At 35.9% G+C, this 18,589-nt stretch overlaps 1 protein-coding gene across 1 annotated transcript in view; it reads left to right on the forward strand.

Moving 5' to 3' along the window:
- The window catches only part of FIG4 (FIG4 phosphoinositide 5-phosphatase), a 60,372-nt gene that overhangs the window by 4,438 nt on the left and 37,345 nt on the right, over positions 1 to 18,589 (forward strand). The window contains exons 2-10 of the mRNA XM_027633863.1: positions 6,095 to 6,193; positions 6,390 to 6,513; positions 9,169 to 9,325; positions 10,598 to 10,648; positions 11,933 to 12,081; positions 13,890 to 14,018; positions 15,498 to 15,598; positions 16,048 to 16,210; positions 16,768 to 16,865. Coding sequence (XP_027489664.1) covers positions 6,095 to 6,193; positions 6,390 to 6,513; positions 9,169 to 9,325; positions 10,598 to 10,648; positions 11,933 to 12,081; positions 13,890 to 14,018; positions 15,498 to 15,598; positions 16,048 to 16,210; positions 16,768 to 16,865 — 1,071 coding nt within the window. The remainder of the gene's footprint in view (positions 1 to 6,094; positions 6,194 to 6,389; positions 6,514 to 9,168; positions 9,326 to 10,597; positions 10,649 to 11,932; positions 12,082 to 13,889; positions 14,019 to 15,497; positions 15,599 to 16,047; positions 16,211 to 16,767; positions 16,866 to 18,589) is intronic.

Here is an 18,589-nt window from a genome sequence, read left to right on the forward strand (position 1 = left end):
AAGTTTGAAAGTGGTAGCACCACACTGTATGTGCAAGATGTGCCTTCAAATGTCTGCCTAACGTTGTTCTGGTAACGTATTTTTGATTTCTTTTGTCCTGTATTGTCCTGGGTGTCATCATTTAATCACTAGATTAACTAGAGGGAGATAAACTTGGAGATTTGATTTTATTGTAAATCCACCTTTCTGGATGGGATGGTGATGAGGGGCTTGTGGATGAGTGGTTGTAAATTAATGTATTTAAATGTGAGGATTCTATGAAAAAACAGGTATTTATTTAAATGTAACAAAGGATGAATAAAAGTAAGCATCTTCTATTACTATTTTTTATTATCAAAAATAAGTTTGTTATAGCCCTAAAATTAAATGGACGTTTTTCCTTGTTTAAAGTAAGAATTTACTTTGAGTATGAATGTACTGAACAAGGGGTGAAAACAAAATGAGTAACAAGAATGGGGTTATGAAAAGGGAATCAGTCAGTGTTGAGATAGAAATAAAATTAAATATACTAAAGAGTGGAATGAATGTAAATATTTTCAAGTTGCTCAAGTCAAGGGTGGTGCTGTGACTGGAGCATGACAAATGGAATATTTAATCCATTATGAAGTCCCACACATAATTATCCATAGGAAAGTAATTGAAAATTGAGGCAAATGACATAAAACAGAGTCTAGACTTACAAAGGTGCTATCAGATTAATCTGGTTGTATTGCACATCTTCATCTAAAAATTAGGTGACCTTATGTATTTAAATCAAATCTTCTGTGGAGGTGCAGTGCCACAAGGAAAATCTCTGGCTTTGTTATGGAAGGAGGGAAGTTAATAGATAAATTAGTGTGGAGTGAATGAGGAATCATCTGATAGGGATGATTTTTTTCAATTGATGATGTACTTCAGCATTTTCAGTAATGTTATTAGCCCAAAATATGGGCCAGCTCTTATTAGACTTTTGAAATATTGGAAATAAAGAGGATAATCAGAGCACAAGAAAGCAAGAAATTATGTCGACCGTCGGGAATAGATAATAATTTGAAATAGGATGGCATACTATGAAACTTTATGTACCTTATGATAGATTACATACCAATAAAAGTTTATTGAGAGTTTATCAATTCAGAAGCAGCGGAAGGGAAGGAGGAGGATCTGGGTGTTTTATCTGAAGAAGGGTTGGGAGGCTGAGCTGCAGATGAAGTAAAATTTTGAAAAAGGCTAATGTGTTCTTTTGTGGTCATTAATGAAAAATACCGATGTATCTCTAGAATGAAATTTTGTATTGTGCAGACTTACTGTCCATGTTCACTTAAGAATTAAGAATTCAGCCAGGAACAGGTTCATTGAAGGTCCAGTGAGGTAACATATGCTAGTGATGTCTTAGGAGGAGCAAAGGGACAGCAAGATTTCTTTAGTCTATTGAAGCGAGTGCTGAAAAGGCATCCAGATACTTATGTTTCTGAAAGCATTCTGGCAGGATAGATGCTAAAGAGCAAAGAAGTATTTGGCTAAAGGAAAATTTATAGATTGATAATTAGTAGATTTAGCTGAAAATTAGAAGGGACAATCCTGAGGAATCCTTCAGCGGAGCAGCCAGAGCAAAATCCTGTTTGGAAAAAAAGCATTGATTGCCTTAGGACAAAAGGGATTCAACGAGTGCTGCGGCTGTAGGATGCAGAATGGGTACCCATTATTACATGCCCTGAGAGTAGTGCTTGGCAGCATACATCCTTAAAATTTGTCATGTTGAAACAGCTTCTTTTGAAGAGTTTCAAAAGATTACGGGAAGCAGATGGCATGCCAATTCAATTTTTGGTCTTTTCAGGTATCTCTCTTAGCTTCTTATCTTATCTTCCTTTCTTCATGTCATTCTGCCAGTTCCTATGAGAGATGAAAGACCGACACTTCCTGAATTGCTGTAGGTTCTGTAGAAAAAAAGAACATAGTGGAGTTTTTGCTGTATCTTACATCGAGGTGTAATTATGCTATGATTCTATTTTAATTGTCAATAAATTACATACATTTTTCCCAGGTCAAGTGTGTTTTGCCCATAATGGTAAATCTTAGGCAGTCTTTCTGTCCTCACCTTGACCTATCAGCTTTTCCATCTTATTTTCCGTACCTGTCCTCTTGAGGAGGGAGAGCAAGAGAGCGGCTGGGTGGAGGTCTGGCAGCTGGACAAGGTCAACGCACCACACTTCTTCAGGGCTTTGTGTTTTTAGACATATCCATGGTCCTAACATGGATCTTTTGCAAGCATTTTGTTTAAGATTTTAAGTGTTTTCTTTATGCTCCTTGCAGATTTAAAATTGGCTGTGGTAGTGCGCTTTTCAAGTAACTTTTAGTGTATTTTCACTTTTTTTTCTTGCCGATTAAGCTGTTTGTAGCTTTTTAACTGAGAAGTGAAAGAAGTTTTTTGCAGTGCTAACATTTCTTAATGCTAATTAGTTTATACAAAGAAAGAAATCGTATTTTTAGACCAGGAGTTATAAGAAGTAATCTTAAGGAAAAAAATATAATAAAAAGATTGCGAGCAGATTGTTTGATTTCAGAACTATTATCTTGCCACTAAAAGCAACAATTTGCAGGAAGAAGTTTTTTATTTTGTTTAGACTCCTTTTAGAAGATGTTTTATTTGGTTTGGCTGATTCAAAAGATTGATAAAAGAGGGTGTAAAGCCTTTCAATTAGATTGCTTTGGTTAAAGCTAAGTCCCAGGTGGAAGTGACTGATGATTATTCCTATCTTGTGGTTGCTTAGTGATAATTGTGCAATACATTAAGCTTCAGTCCAGATCTTGTAGCTGCATGGTGCACTGCCACAGTTGGTAAAGTGCTCTTGTTAACAAGTTTCAGCAAAGGCCAAGGGCAGACTAAACCTGGAAGCAGCATGTGTCACCTCAGGTGATGGTTGAAGGGCTCTGGCCAGAGCAGAATGAGAGAGCCTACACAGTTTCTACTTGTGTCCTGTTCTCCGGTAAAAGTACTTTGGTCAAGGTTGTCCATTTATCTGAATGCACTGGCTTTACTGTGGAGCTGTTTGAGACAGTTGGAAAAAGCTTAAATTTATTCAGTTCAACTTAGTAATAAACAGAATGAGATAATAAGGATAGAAACTCACAGAAAGGTTTCTGTTTCCATAGCTTACCTGTGGATTCTCTTTTTTTTTTTTACTGCAGTCATTTCTGTTAATCAAAAGAGTTGTAATCAATAAGCACATTTTAGCTTTGATTAATTTTAAAATTATATTGCAACCTCAGAAATTAATTTATTTTATGTTACATTCTCAGTGTTGATTTGGTAGTCGTCTTTATACTTTCCTAGTATTCATGTGATGGTAAATTTAATTGTGGAACGTGTCACTGATATGGTTTTATTTGTACTCCATGTCATCCAATAAGACAGACTTATTTATTCATTAGATGCATAAGTTAGGTAGCATAAACAGCTAATGTTGAAGTGTCTTTTTTGTATATTTTTTTGCATTGTTAGTTTTCATACAATATTTGTTTCCCTTTTAGATCTTGTAAATTGAATATGAGTTGGCGTAGCATGCTGTTTTTCAAGTAATTATGGAGTTGGTTTTAACCAGTCCTGAAAATTTCCCATATAGAAGTCTAATTTTGGGTTCTTAGTTTTGAACACTAGTCTAAATTCAAAAGTTTTTGCAGATTACTTTACTACGTCTTTATTACTTCCACAAGAATATCCTCTAACATGCAGTGGGTAAGATTCCCATTAGCCAAACAGAGATTTCCCAGTGCCTGGCTTCCTTTAAGTCCCTTGACGCTCAGTTTTGAGGCTGTTCTCAACCGACCTTACTTAATATATTATACAGCCTAGCTGACTTAAAACCCATATATTAGTCCTTAAGGGACTTCAAAGAGAGCCTGTTAAGTACCATTAATTATGGTGGTTGCTTCCATGGTCTGCAGATAAAATTACTCCTCCTCTAATCTAACTCTGCTGCAGTTCTAAGCAGCAGCTGCAGCAGTGCCTAAAGCTGGCCCTGCAGCTGGGCATAACCCACTATAGCAGCTGCTGAGGTGATGCAAGTGATGCATTCCTCATAGTACTTCTTTATGTTTTATCGATTAATTAAAATAGAAATGGAGAAGTATCCAGCTGAACTTCCTTAGTAATAGCATTTGCAACCCCCTATGCATCTCTCTCTCTCTCTCCCTTCCTGTGTGTCATGTGCCGTGTTCCAGTTTTAAATGTGGTCTTTGGTACAAACAGCTGTTTGGACAAGCATCTTAAAGTTGTGCAGTTCTGTTTTTATTCAGGATTATTTGTTGGTAACCACAGGTGTCACCTTGGGAAGAATTTGCACTCATTTAGCAATCTGGACATGGCGGGGCATCCCTGAGCTGTCTTGCAGTATTGTGGACTACTTAAAATTGTTTAGCTTTAATTAATTAGGAGTTTTCTACAAATAAAGAAGCAGCACTCTTAAAATGCTAGCTAACTTGTCATGCGTATTACAGATGAAAATATTTCTCTCTGCCCATTCATCTACTGCTGCATGAAGAAAAAGGTGGTACAATGGCATGGTCAAAGAAAGTGTCTCTCTTGGTGTTTCTTGCTGGTGGATGATAACAGCAGAAGAGCTCCATCTTCCACCTTTGTGTCATTTAGTGCCATGCACTGTCACTGTGATTTCCCTCCTGGGAAGCACAGATCTTGGCACTAAGGGATCTCCTGCTGAGGCTGCTCTCTGAGGGGGCAGGCTGGGGAGCCTGGCTGTGCACAGCAGCACATCGCTGGTAAAAAACCTGTAGGAAACATTTTCCTGTGCCAAAGTGCTGTCTCAGAGGCTTCAGTGAGGGAGTACTCTGATGGAATATGACTTTGAAGGGCCTTCTTACTATCATTTACGAGTAAACAGCAAAACTCGATACTCAGTAAGCACTGTAATGTCAATGTACTAGGTGGAGCCAGAAGTTCATGCTGTTTCCTTTATGCTTTTATGGCTTTCAAAGTTAAGTATTTTATTTTCTTTTTTAGAACTTAGTGACTATGTAGATGCATTTGTGAATCAAGGGAAGCCAAAGAGGGCTTTGAATTCTTCTTTCACCTTAAGTATTTTGACTGTAAAGATGTTTCTTAACTTCTAATTGTATAAATTATGAAACTGTGAGGTTCATATAAATGATATTATTGATTTCCTCTCTCACATCTGAAGTCCATGTGACTTCTAAAGTTAAGAGCTGACTGCATAGATCCACATAAATTTGCCATGCTTTCCTACTAGGCTAAGCATTATTAATGAGTTACACCTTGCTGTGTGGTAGCACCACACTGATTAGATGAGTTAGTAAAATGAGAGCTGCTTTTAGCAAGTCAGTCTTACAACCTGTGCTTGTTTATTCCTCTAAATGTAAAAATTAATTTATAGTTTGATTCCCTTACATGAGAAATGGACATATTATATGTTTATCTCTGGTCTTTCTTTCATATTTTAAATGTGAAATAAAGCTAGTATTTTTTTAAACAGTAGTATTGTTAACCAGCAAATTTGAGTATGGTGGAGGAACATTAATGAGAAGTCTTATCATATCAAATGTGAATAAAAATTGAAGAAAACTTGTAGTACTGAAGTGCTGAAAATTTTTCGGGGTTTAGTACTGATCACGAAAGACTAGTTGTCAGAAATAGCAGTGGAGTACAGTGTAACAACATTAGTTTTAGATCATGAAAAGTTACAAACATATATAAGCTTCTGCTAAATTTTACAAAGCAAGTGGGAAGACAGTAATGGCTGGGGCAGGGTGCAGTTGGACAGTACCTAGTGTAAGTTATATTTTTGCCTCTCTAAACAGGTTTTCACCTTTCTTCAATTTCTAAATTTTTTTTCCCTCCTTGTACAGGGGAGGGGAGGAGGTCTTTTAAGTTGCAAAGGCTGATTGTATATAAATGTACTTACCTAAGGTATGGTGACTAAACCAGTTCATTAAGAGTCCATACAGACTATTACATACTTGTTGGATGACATGGATCTAGTCTAGAAGCTGTGTAAATGGCATTGTTGATGCCTCGTGTTACACTGGGCTCTGGTTGCTTTATCTTGTACAATATTCTGACATTTTTTCTTTTTTTATGTAGCGGTATTTTCTAGTTGGAAGTAATCCTGCAGAAACCAAGTACCGTGTTTTGAAAATAGATCGCACTGAACCAAAGGATTTGGTTATAATTGACGATAAGGTGAGTGTATTTATTTTGTTGTGTTGGTTCATTATTCCAAATAATACTGGCTACTTGTTGATAGCACTGAAACAGGAAACAGATGATGTAGGGGAGGCCTTTAGTTTATTGTATATTAAGTAAATTCTGCTAGTCTCTGACATGAAATAACATTTAACTACCAAAGCAGTAACTTAAGTGACTTTTTATTTTAAAGCATGTATATACACAACAAGAGGTGAGGGAACTTCTTGGACGTTTAGACCTGGGAAACAGAACAAAGATTGGGCAGAAGGGCTCTTCTGGGTTATCTCGAGCTGTCTCTGCTTTTGGTATAGTAGGTAAGTGTTTTGATTGATTTTATAAAATCTTTTGTTTCCTTGGGAGGTGAAGCTTACTGTGTCATGCTGTATATCTTTCTGTCTCCCCTTGATTTTATTTATTTTTAGAACTGAAGAGGATTTAGAAATTTTTCACGCTCAGAGATAAGTTTCTGTGTACTTTGTGAAAGCAGTGGCCAGTACAGGGGTGAGAGTTGTGCTGTAACCAGTCTCTTTGTCACTAGGGGAGAGATCTAGGAAATAGCCAAACTCTAGAAACTTGAAGATCTCACCAAACTCAGCTGATCTTAGGATACAAATTATGCAAGCCAGGTGGAACCTGGTTCCTGAAATCCAGAGCTCACAGAATGCTTTTAAAAAAGAAAATGGAAGTTGACATTCTTTGTTAGGCTATATTTCTTTATCAGACACTATTCAGAAAGAAGACTTAATTTTCTTTTTGGTTAACTTTTTGCAGTGACATATTTAAAGATTTCTTTTTCATGTTTGAACAAGTATAGCTGACTGGCATGTCAGCTGAATTTTATAATGCTGCTCAGCTGTCCATAATCCTGAAGCATTGCTTCGATGATTTAATAGCTTCTAACTTCATCTGAAAGTCACTACTTTCCTGCCTGTTGTCTGATACCGAGGTCAATATATTGATGGGTGATATCTCTAAAGTAAATGTTAACGTGTGCTGTGGCAGGCCTCAAGAGTACTTTGTGGTTTATTAGAGTCAATATATACCTGAACATCTAAATCTGAAGCTGCAGAGAAGCTGGAGAATGCAATTACTCTAAAAGATGCCCCTGAATTTTGCTTAGCAATCAAAACATAATAAAATTTTATTCCAATCTAAAGTGGCAAGATAAACAGACTTTCTTCTGTATTCTTTTTGCCCATGAAGCATTTTGGAATTTATCAATGCGTCCACTTTTCAGAAATTCCTCAGATGGGGCTTATGTTCCTTATTAATTTAAGAGTATTCGTAACATGGGTAAACCTAAAGAAGCTGCTAACAGTCTTGCAGCATTGGGGTTTTTTTGGACAAGCCATCACTGCTCACTGTCTAAGTACATGATAATATATTCGGTTGGAAACTGGTTGTGATCAATTAAAATTTTATATCCCAATTGTATGATTGTTTATATGTACTCTTCATAACAGAAGAGTTTCTATTCTGTAGCTGGACAAATGTATTGGCCAACAGATATGGGATATGTATTTCTAGATGCCTTTTTAGAAGTAACGCACTCTGTAACAGATTATATACTTCCAAAGTATATGGTTTAGACATCTTCCAGTCTAGATTCTACCTAATCATATCTATATAAACATGTAATCTGAGAGAATGCAACTGGTTGTTTATTTCTACCTCTCGACTCAGGTGAGGAGAACAGGGCTATTTTTTGTAAAATTGTAAAGGACAGTTTTGTTCTGTTCTGTTCTGTGGTTATTTAGTTAATCAGATGCAGTACATGCAGTGCACTCAGAATGGGGGTGCTAATAAGCTGAGTTCTGTTTACTGTATAGTGTTTAACAGTAGAAATTGCTTTTAAAGGGAGGGAACCAGGCCAAGGGGAAAGGCTGGGTTCCTTATCAGACTTCTGTATAATGTTTGGTGAAATTCAAAGGATAGAGGCTATTCACATAAGTGATTTTTGTACCTGGAGGATACAGGCAGAACTGTGACTACTATGTAACAACTGAAATTCAATAGTCTGACTGCTTCAAATGGAAGATTTGTTTCTTACTGTCAGCAGGGCCTCCTGTCCTTGTGCAGGTGAGAGCATTTTTCCAAGGGGGGCTAATAAGGTAGAAGAAAAGATTGCAGTTCACTCGATCACATTGCAGTCTCCAGCAGTGACAGGGAGGAAAATATGTGCTCTGCTCATCCTTCTTCTATACTTTGTAATGCAAAGCTAAAAGGGCTAAAAGAACTGAATATAAATGCAAGTAAAAATGTGAATTGTGAGTGTCCGTGTGTGTCGTGTTGTCATTCTCCATCATGGACTTAACTAAGGTCAGGTGTGGTATCTGAGAGAGGAAACAGGAAAAAAGGATTACCCCTGATGCTCTGAGTGGCTGATTCTGGGGAGATGCTGCTTTAATTGGGGAACTAAATTCCCTGTTAAGAAGAGAGAACACAAAGGTGTTGTCATACCCACAATTCCCTTTGCTGTTCTCTGTCCCTCCCCGGCAGAGAATACATAAACCTGAAAAGAAAATTGTAAATTGGGATTCCTCCTTGTCCTGGAAAATTAACTTTTTGGTATCTGAAGTAATTAGAGTATGCCTTACTCCAAAAAATGAGAGTCCTATAAAAAGCAAATACAAGTACTCTAAGTAGACAGAAACTTACTCCAGATTTTCAGTGTCTTAACTGTGCTACCTAATATTAAAAATATGCACAGTGGAAGGGAAAATAAGCAAAAACTATGTACTTCATTGATTAATGCTTACTGGGGGTGAATTTTAAGACTGTATGTCTTTGTGTATATATATATATCTCATGGTATGTGTGTATATATATATGCACATTATACTTGTAACACTAAGAATGAACAAAAATTATATGAAGTCTTGAGACAATTCTGATACTGTTTTTCTAAATATGTTTTATCAAGTCAACCCAAACATGCAACTAAAAGTGTTTTAATGCTGTTTTGACAGGTTTTGTCAGGTTTTTAGAAGGCTACTACATTGTATTAATAACAAAAAGAAGAAAAATGGCAGATATTGGAGGTCATGCAATATATAAAATAGAAGATACGAATATGATCTACATTCCAAATGACTCTGTAAGAGTCACTCATCCTGATGAGGCCAGGTAAATAATGCTGGTAATCAGTGTGTACTTTTTGAATATTTTCTAAGTAATGGATAACTGCAACTAGAAATTTCAGTAATGGATTCCTTTGTATCAGTATGTTATTCAAGCCTTTTTGTCTTACTTGGATGGAAAATAGGCTACAAGTGCTGTGGCCTCTGACCTGGAGAGTAAATACAACTGTTACAGTCTTCTAGAGTTTTTCGTCCACATCTCCATGTCACCAACATGTCAGAGCTACAGCTTAGCAAATCTGCAGGAAGCACCAAATATAAGCAATGTTCCTACAAGGGCAGAGTAATACTTATGCTGGTTTGTATTGTTTGGGACACTGTTCTTTTTTTAGTAGCTCTAGCATGATGTTAATCTCACCTGAAGAGATCTTTTGTGCCCTTCAAAAAGTGCTGAATAGATCATTAAATGATTCTGTGCTGTCAGAATCTTGTGAATGTTGCTGTTGTAAAGGGTGATGGATTGACTCACTGGTAAGTTTAGCTGCTTCTTTCTTTTTGGGTGCTTTTTTTCTGAAGACAGAAATTTGAGCCTTCGATCATCAGGGAATCTTGTCTGAAATGTACAACTGTGTCATAGTGGTGTTTTTATCAGGTTAAGGTAACTTTACTGCTATGAAATACCAGGCAACTGGTATCAGTAAACTGCTTTTCAGTCTGTACCAAGTATGAATAGTCAAAAAGTGATGGCTTATGATAAATTGATGATAAATATTAAAAGAGCTTCCACTTTAAGGTCAGATTGATCATAGACCTCAGTCTTCCCTCTTAGTGTGCAGTGGATCATAACCTACATATTTATGTCAGCCATTTTATCATTCATAGACAGTGTTATTGTTTCTTATGGGAATTTGCAATGCTATGTCAAGTTGAGGTAGATATTTTTTTCTTATTTATTTGAGAATAACTGAAAAATTTTATTTCTTGTATAGTATTGCTAAGAGTTTGTTTGTTTAAGTTCTGAAAAATTGTGGAAAATGGAACTACAGCTTTGTCTACAACTGCCTAAAGAAACAGAGTATGTCCATGAGAAGACAGTAGATTTAAAAAAAAACCCCAAAGAGCTATTTGATTTGTTTAATCCAAATGCTGACATTCTAGTGAAATTACCTGTCAAAACAATTACAGTAAGATAGGAAGGGAACACAGAGCAAGAGTCAATATTTATATGTAGTTTAATTTCTAAAATCCTCTGAATGACTTCTTGTGGTCTGTCTTGTTAGAGTAATAATTTTTCCTATAACTTGAATTATTTTGCTAGGTATCTGAGGATCTTTCAAAATGTGGACCTTTCTAGCAACTTCTATTTTAGGTAGGTATTAGTTACTGTTCCTTTAAAAAAATGTATACTTATACTTGCTGTAAGTTAAGGTTTTGATTTTGATACCCAAGATCCTTATGTTGATATTCTGGGGAAATAAGACACATGATCATGCTGCTTGTCCATTTTTGTCTGTGTGTTTTGAACCTGCTTTCTCCTTCAACCAATTAGTTAGGATTTTAGTTTCTATTAGGTTAAAAAATAGAGAACTATTAGTGGCTTGGTAAAAAGTCGGCAGCGATACTGCTGTTTTTGCTGACTGTTTAGTCTTGCCAGGGTATGCAGAAGTTCTATCTTGGAAAATTATTATATTTCAGGGGGTTTACTTGTCCTGTCATTTTTTCTTTCTTGATCTCATTTTCTGAAAATAAAGCTTTGCCCTGATTCAGAAATGAAGATAGAGGAAATAGGTCCTTATTTAAGATATACCCTGTATGAGATATCTCTTTCATAGGGCCTTCTAGGTATTACCAATTCTCTTGCTTATTGTTTCATAAATGCTGTACCTAAGTCAAATTTCTGTGTCCCAGCTACTATTACATGAGATTTTTGAGACAGCAAAAAAATGGGAGAAGTTGTGGTAATAAACCTGCCAGTAGTAGTTAGAAGACCCAAAGGTTTTAAAAAAATAAACAAAATAAATCCCCCTTGCAAATATCAAAAAGTGTATTAGTCTAGAAATGCTTCCTCTTAGAAAATTAAGGCTTTTTGTCACAGCTGGATCTATGAAGACAAAACCTACCAAAGCTTTATATGTATTTCATGCTTCTGTGTGGGGAAGCTCTTTCACAGTATAAAACCTGAATTTTTTTCCATGCCTTATCTCCCAGCCCTAACATTATATAACTTCCCCCAGCCCACTCCCTGTGCTTGGAGATGACGAATTTGTGCTGTTTCTGTGGTTGTTTGTAGAGAGGGAAGGAGAAGCTTCTTATATGACTCTAAGAAACACATTTACCATAAAATGGATCATAAAATATTGGGTTTGGGTTTGGATTTAAGTTCAAAAGTCATGTTTAGTTTTCAGTTATAAGAAGAATATAAACACATTTTCAGCCTTTGTAAACTGGAAACAGTTGCTATATTTGTAAAACTTCTTTTGGAAATCATTTGTATGATTTGCCATTATAGAATCAGAACCTGTGTATCTTGTTTAGAAGTCTTTTCTAATGGATAAAATAGTACGGTGTTAAATGTAAATACAGATGAAGAGTAAGGGCTTTCAGAAAATTCCTCTGCATCTACAATTACTAATAAATGTTAACTGTCTATCAGTTACAGCTATGATCTATCTCACTCCCTTCAGTATAATCTTACTGTCCTGAGAATGCCACTTGAGACATTAAAAACTGTAACAACCCAGACCCGGCAAGAGAGTTTTGATATATTTGAAGATGAAGGACTTTCAACACAGGGGGGAAGTGGTAAGAAAATACACCTAATTAAGCTGATGTTGTTGCTCATGAGTACATTTAAAATATGTTCCACTTAAGTTTACTTCTGAGGAAAATTCAGGCCTTCTGTTATTGGTCAGTAGTTTCCTAACAGTGGTGAGTCAATAAAATATTTTTTAAAGCGCCAATTATGGACATTTTAATTTGAGTAATGCGATTTCTAGAGTTGTGTAATAATTGTTTTAAGTTACATTGCAACTCAGGGAGATGATTGAGCATGCTGACCTTTTCCAACAATTGATTAGTCAGCTTACTTGTAAGTCTCCCAATAGGAATGAGTTACAAAGAGAAGGGGAAGCAATAACTGATTAAGTACTAATAAATCTTTTTTGTTTCATGTTGGAGAATACTGGCAACAGAGAAACTGTGTGAAGTTAGTATCATCTTGATGTAGTAACCCCTGTCAGGAAGTCTGAGAAAAATTACTGATTTCAGTTGAAAACTACAGACTTCAGTTTGGATGTAACATATTCATAAGAGTGCAAAGACGAGCAACCAGACAGAAAAACTATTTTCTCTTCCTTTTCCTTCATACACACACACACAAAGTTTCCCCTGAAATTCTTAATACTGGATTTTATTCTGTTGAATGAATTGGTTATCAAATACTGCAATGTCAGAAAGGACCATTAAGGAGTGAAAGGAGCAATAATTCCTCCTCTGCGAAGACTCTTCATCTGCAAGATTCTGCAGGAATCCCTACAAGCACATCATCTCTTCTTTGTCTTTGTGAAAACATTAGGAAATTAAGATGATGCCATAAGCAGTGTGTGCTAGTCACGTGTCTGTTCATAGAATATGTGTAAGACAGTGGTCTGTCCTTTAAGAACAAATTCTCCCCAAAGTAATGCTGCTAGCAATAAGAAAGAGGACAAACTGCTGGCTAAGTGCTTGTGACCAGGTTCTGCTGAATGCGTAAACTCCTTCATCAACAGTTTGTTCAAAAGCTGCATTTTCACCTGCATTCTAGTAGGAGAATTCCTTTTTTTCCTGCAGCGGAACATGTGACTGCTGTAATTGTCTGCTATAATTGACATACATATTACGGCAATATAATTTCTCCTGCCAGAACTTTCATTTGAAAAAAGTACGCAAAAAATATAGGAAAAGAGTTCTTGTCCTCTTTCTTCTCTTTTAAGTTTCAGATTTCCTTCAATTCCCTTTACCACCGTTCAGTGACAGTTATAATCTCAGTCCTGATTTTTGAAAAAGACTCAGGTTCCAGATCTATCAGAAATGGAATTTTAATTTACAGGTCTGCAATAGCTATGTTTCTTGCTGTTGGTGTAAATTAGGAAAACAACGCTAAATTATGTGAAAACGGATTGATGTGCTTTTTGTAAAGGGGAACAGGGTTATGCATGATCTTCCAGAACCTAGTGGGTAACTTCAGAGGTGACCCAGAATTGAAAAGCTTGTTAAGTCCTCCTGTAAGAGCATTAACTGGAATTCACAACTTTATTTCCCTTGTTATCAGATCCCTTTGTGCTACTGTGCAAAGATTTCTTTTCAGTACTGAAGTATCAGTAACATCTGTATGAACACTTAACCACGACAGTGACTATAGCAAAACTGCAAATCCTCATAAATGCTGGACTTCAGCATGTGCTTTAATTTATCTGTTTTTGCCAGACTTCAGGGATGTGAGTAAATGATACACTGAGCTACAGTCAAGAGAAAATCAAAATAGAGATCCAATGATCTGCATTTTAAAACAGTCCAGTGCAGGTAAACTTGTTTCTTGATTGCTAAGCATTTTCATTGGAACAACCTCCTAGGTGTATTTGGGATTTGCAGTAAGCCTTACGAAAAGTATGTCTGGAATGGCAAGCTTCTGGAAGCAGTAAAAGATACTGTTCATCGTGACTGGCTGCTGTATATTATTCATGGATTCTGTGGGCAATCAAGTATCCTTTTGCCGTTGCAATAAATGTTGGTTTATCATTTTTTTAAAAAAAAGTTTGAACATTGAATTATTTCTTTGTCATATAAATACCGTTCAATTTTAGAATTATTGTTTGGCTTTTATTTTCAGTACTTTTCTAGGTATTATGCTAAACAAGAAATGTGATTATGCTCTTATAACAAGGCCCTGGCAGGTAGACTGCATTTTCAGTGAGGCTCTGTTTATAAGCATGGTGTTTAGCGGTTAAGAGCTTGAGAGGATTTTAAGGCTCAGCTGTATTTTTTCAGATGTTTGAGGAAAAACTGAACTGCTGACATAGAAATGTTCGCTTACTAATCTTCTCTAAAACATTTTTTAGTATCTGAGATTTGCAGAAATACTTTTATTTACTCTGTTTCTGTGAAGATGATGATAGAACTTCAGCTCTTCTGTGTGAAGAGCACTAGGATATCTGAAAGCCTTTTTTCTTGACTATATATTATTTTAAATGGTTACATGGGTCTATGTATATTGCAGCAGGAGGAGAAAAAGCCCAAATGTGTGTCACAGTCCAAAGAAATGTCATCTCAACATCTTGCATGATAAGAATTTAGTGTATTACAATGACATTCTAATTTATTCATCAACAATATCATGTTAGTTTAAAAACCTGTCAATAAAATTTCTAGGGGGAAGGAAATACAATTATGAAGTTAAGGTTAGTGATGTCTGCAAAATTTAGTTTTGCCTTTTTTAAAATTGTGAGGCTATTGGTTATTGGCTTAGTCCCCAGGCAGAAAGTTAGATCTGTTTTCATATGCTGCTATTTATTTGTGGTCTTACTTAAACAAAGTAGTAGCTGTGGATCTGACCACAGCAGTGTTATGCCTGCAGCTGCTTAATGTGTGAGCAAATGCCTTCTTTCCTCTTCCTTGCATCTCTCTTATGCTAAGGAAGCAATAGTCACCCTAGGCATCTCTCTGTTTATTTTTAGTAAAATATAAAAAGCCCATAAAAATCCACTACTGCATCTGTAGCCTCTGGCTTCCAGTTGTTGTTATTTAAGTAGTTGTGAATTTATCTATTTTTCCACACAAGTAATATTAGGGTGACTAATATACTTGATCTGAAAATAGAAGCTCCCAAGCTTTAATTCCAGTATTCACTAAAGCAGCATTTGCAGTGCTAGGTGTATCTTGTACCTATTTCACCTCCATTGTCACTTCATAAAATAGAAATGCGTCTTCTCATCTGTATGTTGTGTATGTGGTTGTTGTATTGTAATGTAGATTCCCTTTTCACAGTTCTTAAAACTGATTGTTGAAAAGGGCAATGTTCTCCCCCAGCTGCAAAATAAATTGTGATACTCATCACTGTTAAGGTGATTTTGGTAAATTAGCTATTACAGTTTCATACACCTCTGTTAGAATTTATTTTTCTTGCATAAAGTAAGTGAACAAAAAATTGCATGTGGCACTTAAACCTTGACTTCTCTTTCAAGAACTGTTAATATATGGTCGCCCTATATATGTCACTCTGATAGCCAGAAGATCAAGCAAATTTGCTGGAACACGCTTTCTGAAACGAGGATCAAACTCTGAGGTAAATCAAATATGATTTTGGGGGTTGTTTCCCCCCTGCCTCCACAGTATGAAAGCTTGAGTTTGACTGACTGAAGAATGGAAATGGTTTAGAGGGTTATTAGGGTTTTGGCTATAAATTATGCTCTTAGATAATGTTATGACAGGTATCATTGCATTTTTAATTGAGATAATGAAGTTATAATAATAATAAATTTAATAATTCTGAATTGGCTGTTGTTTTGGTTTTTTTACACTTAGAGATGTTATTTCCCAAACAGAGGGAAAAAACCCCTTGATAATACACATTTAGGGACAAATAGGAATTTAACCTTCAGTGTTGTTCTCACGACTGTGATTAGGTATCTTACAGTTTAACTGTGCCCTGTTTGTAATGATCAGTTCTGTGTAATGCAGGCAGCTCTGAAGTGCGTTGTGTCTACATCATATGTGTATTTCTCTTTGGTTTAGGGAGATGTTGCTAATGAAGTGGAGACTGAACAAATACTTTATGATGCTTCAGTTATGTCATTTTCTGCGGGGAGTTATTCTTCTTATGTTCAGGTTCGAGGATCTGTCCCTCTGTACTGGTCTCAAGATATTTCGACTATGATGCCTAAGCCACCCATAACACGTATGTACAGGTTGTTCTTTGTGATAGATGATGGGTAGTGCTGTGACCTAAAGAAACATCTGAGAGAATAAGGGAAAACTGAAGTTGCAAAAATGAAGTAATTGTCTATGCACTTGTGCTTTGGAAAGCCATAACTTAGGATTAAAAAAAAAAATTAAGAAAAAAATCTCCATCTTAGACTTCACATTCAGAAATGGAATACGAAAAGTTTCTACTTGAAGATGAGAGTTTTCTTTGTGCTTATTTTGTGTACAAAGTTAGCTACATTTGTCTTAGTATTGTGGATAAAATATTAAACCTATTGAAAATGATGGAAAATGTCTGGGCTAAGATTAATGGGGCCAGAATAATTGTTCTTTATAAGTATCTTGTGAAAGTTGAAAAAGTCACCTCCAATTTGGAAAAGGGAATTTTTTTTTTGAGAGGTTTTGCATGGAAAGAGGGGAAAGTATGTAATTGTATCATTACTACCAGATAATTAGTATGTCTTTTGTGAAGAGTACTTGTAAGGCAAAATGATTGCTTACTATCATCCTGAATATATGTATTTGTTGCAGTGGACCAAGCAGATCCTTTTGCACATGTTGCTGCTCTTCACTTTGATCAAATGCTTCAGAGATTTGGCTCTCCTATTATTATATTGAATCTTGTGAAGGTACAATATTTTGAGTATGTTCTATGTGGTTTCTAATTTTTAATACTATGCTTATTTCTGTAGAGTCTCTCTGTAATTCTGGTTATGTATGAAACTAATATTAGCTTATAAATGGAATATTTTCTTCATAAATTCCATCCTACATGATTTAGTGCACAGTTGCTTCCACTACAACCTGCAAAAAAAAAAAAGTCCCACATTTACAGATTTCTTACTGTAACCTTTCACTGTTGTTTTCAGATTTTTGCTATTCATATTTTGCTATTATATAAGTCTGAATAAATTTATCACTAAATTTAATTTACCACTAAAAAATACCAAAATATAATGATTCCGTGCAAAGCAAGGTTTGTAGACTTCTTGACAGAGGTGGTTATTTGAAATATTATGGTAAAGACTTATCTTCTGTTGTTTGCTTCCAAGACTCTGCTCTGATAGAGTCATGGAAGTATGAGTGGGAGAGAAAACTGAAGCATCTGCTGCTTACTAACAGGAAGTGCCAGCAGCAGGGCTGGATTAGTGGGGGGAGCTTCACATTTGCTGCAGAGTTCACTGCTGTGTGAGAGGCTGTGGTACAAAGCCTGGATTCTGGGTGACACTGTAATTTTGCTCATTACATCTTGTATTTGTGTTGAAGTTGTTTTTGTTTTGGGGTGTTATTTTCTGTTTTGATCCAGCGAATTTCTGTGGTGGTGCATGTTCCAGCATTTGAATTTAATATATTGATTTGTTTTGCTTGAATAATATCTTATTTCTTGTAGTCTTTAAAAAAGGTAATTTAATTTATCATATTATACAACTGTATTCAGTTGAAAAAAAGCGTGTTTTCTGTGTTTGTAGGATCTGTTCTTAGTATAAAAATATAGGTAAAATACAAAAGGAAGGCTTTTAAAGCTCTAAGTTGTAATAAATGGCAACTAAATAACCTACTTTCTATTTCTATTCTATTTCTATTTCTATAAGCATTCCTGTGTAGGAGTTCTTTTAAGACTGTCCAGAAGTCTGTGGGATCAACTTAGGATAGTATTTGTGGACATGAAAACTTTTGTCTCTTGGAGCCATAGCTTTTAAAACCCGTTGTGGTCATGTGAGTCTGGGCTGATGTGACCTTGACTCATGAATCATTATATGCTTTTATTCACATTGGGCTTCTGATGCAGTGACTGGCAATGCATCTCTTTCTTTAAATCCATATCCTGTTATATCTGTCTGTTCTAGAAGCTTGTTAATTAGTAATGAATATATTAGACTTCTTTGGGTTTATTTACTTAAAACTGCTGTTAACATAGACAAGGCAGTTTCTATAGTACACATTCAGCGTAGGTTTTAGTTTGGATGGAGTGAGAGGCAAACCGTATTACTGTATAGAGTGACTGGTTCAACACCAAGTTGGATAATGCCCTGAGCAACTGATCTAGTGAATTGCATCTGGTTGTATGAAAACATGTTGTATATTCAGACAATGGCAACAAAATTCTTATTTTTAAAAATTATTGCAAGACTGGGAGATGGGAGCTGTTGTTCCTCATTTCCTGTCAGTAGTGGAGAAGAATTTATCTTGGTCCTCTTTTACCCCAGAATTGAATGGGATGCTTCCCTTTCTGCCTGTCTTTTTCCTTTTCTTTTGTCTTTGTCCATTTCACCTGTATTACCACTTTTGTTTCTGTGTGCTCTTCTTTGCTCTTACAGCATTCCATTTTTCAGCCAATGACTATGCACAGTCA

This window comes from Corapipo altera, unplaced genomic scaffold (genome assembly GCF_003945725.1).
Source record: "Corapipo altera isolate COAL_440 unplaced genomic scaffold, ASM394572v1 2b, whole genome shotgun sequence".
Taxonomy (NCBI): domain Eukaryota; kingdom Metazoa; phylum Chordata; class Aves; order Passeriformes; family Pipridae; genus Corapipo; species Corapipo altera.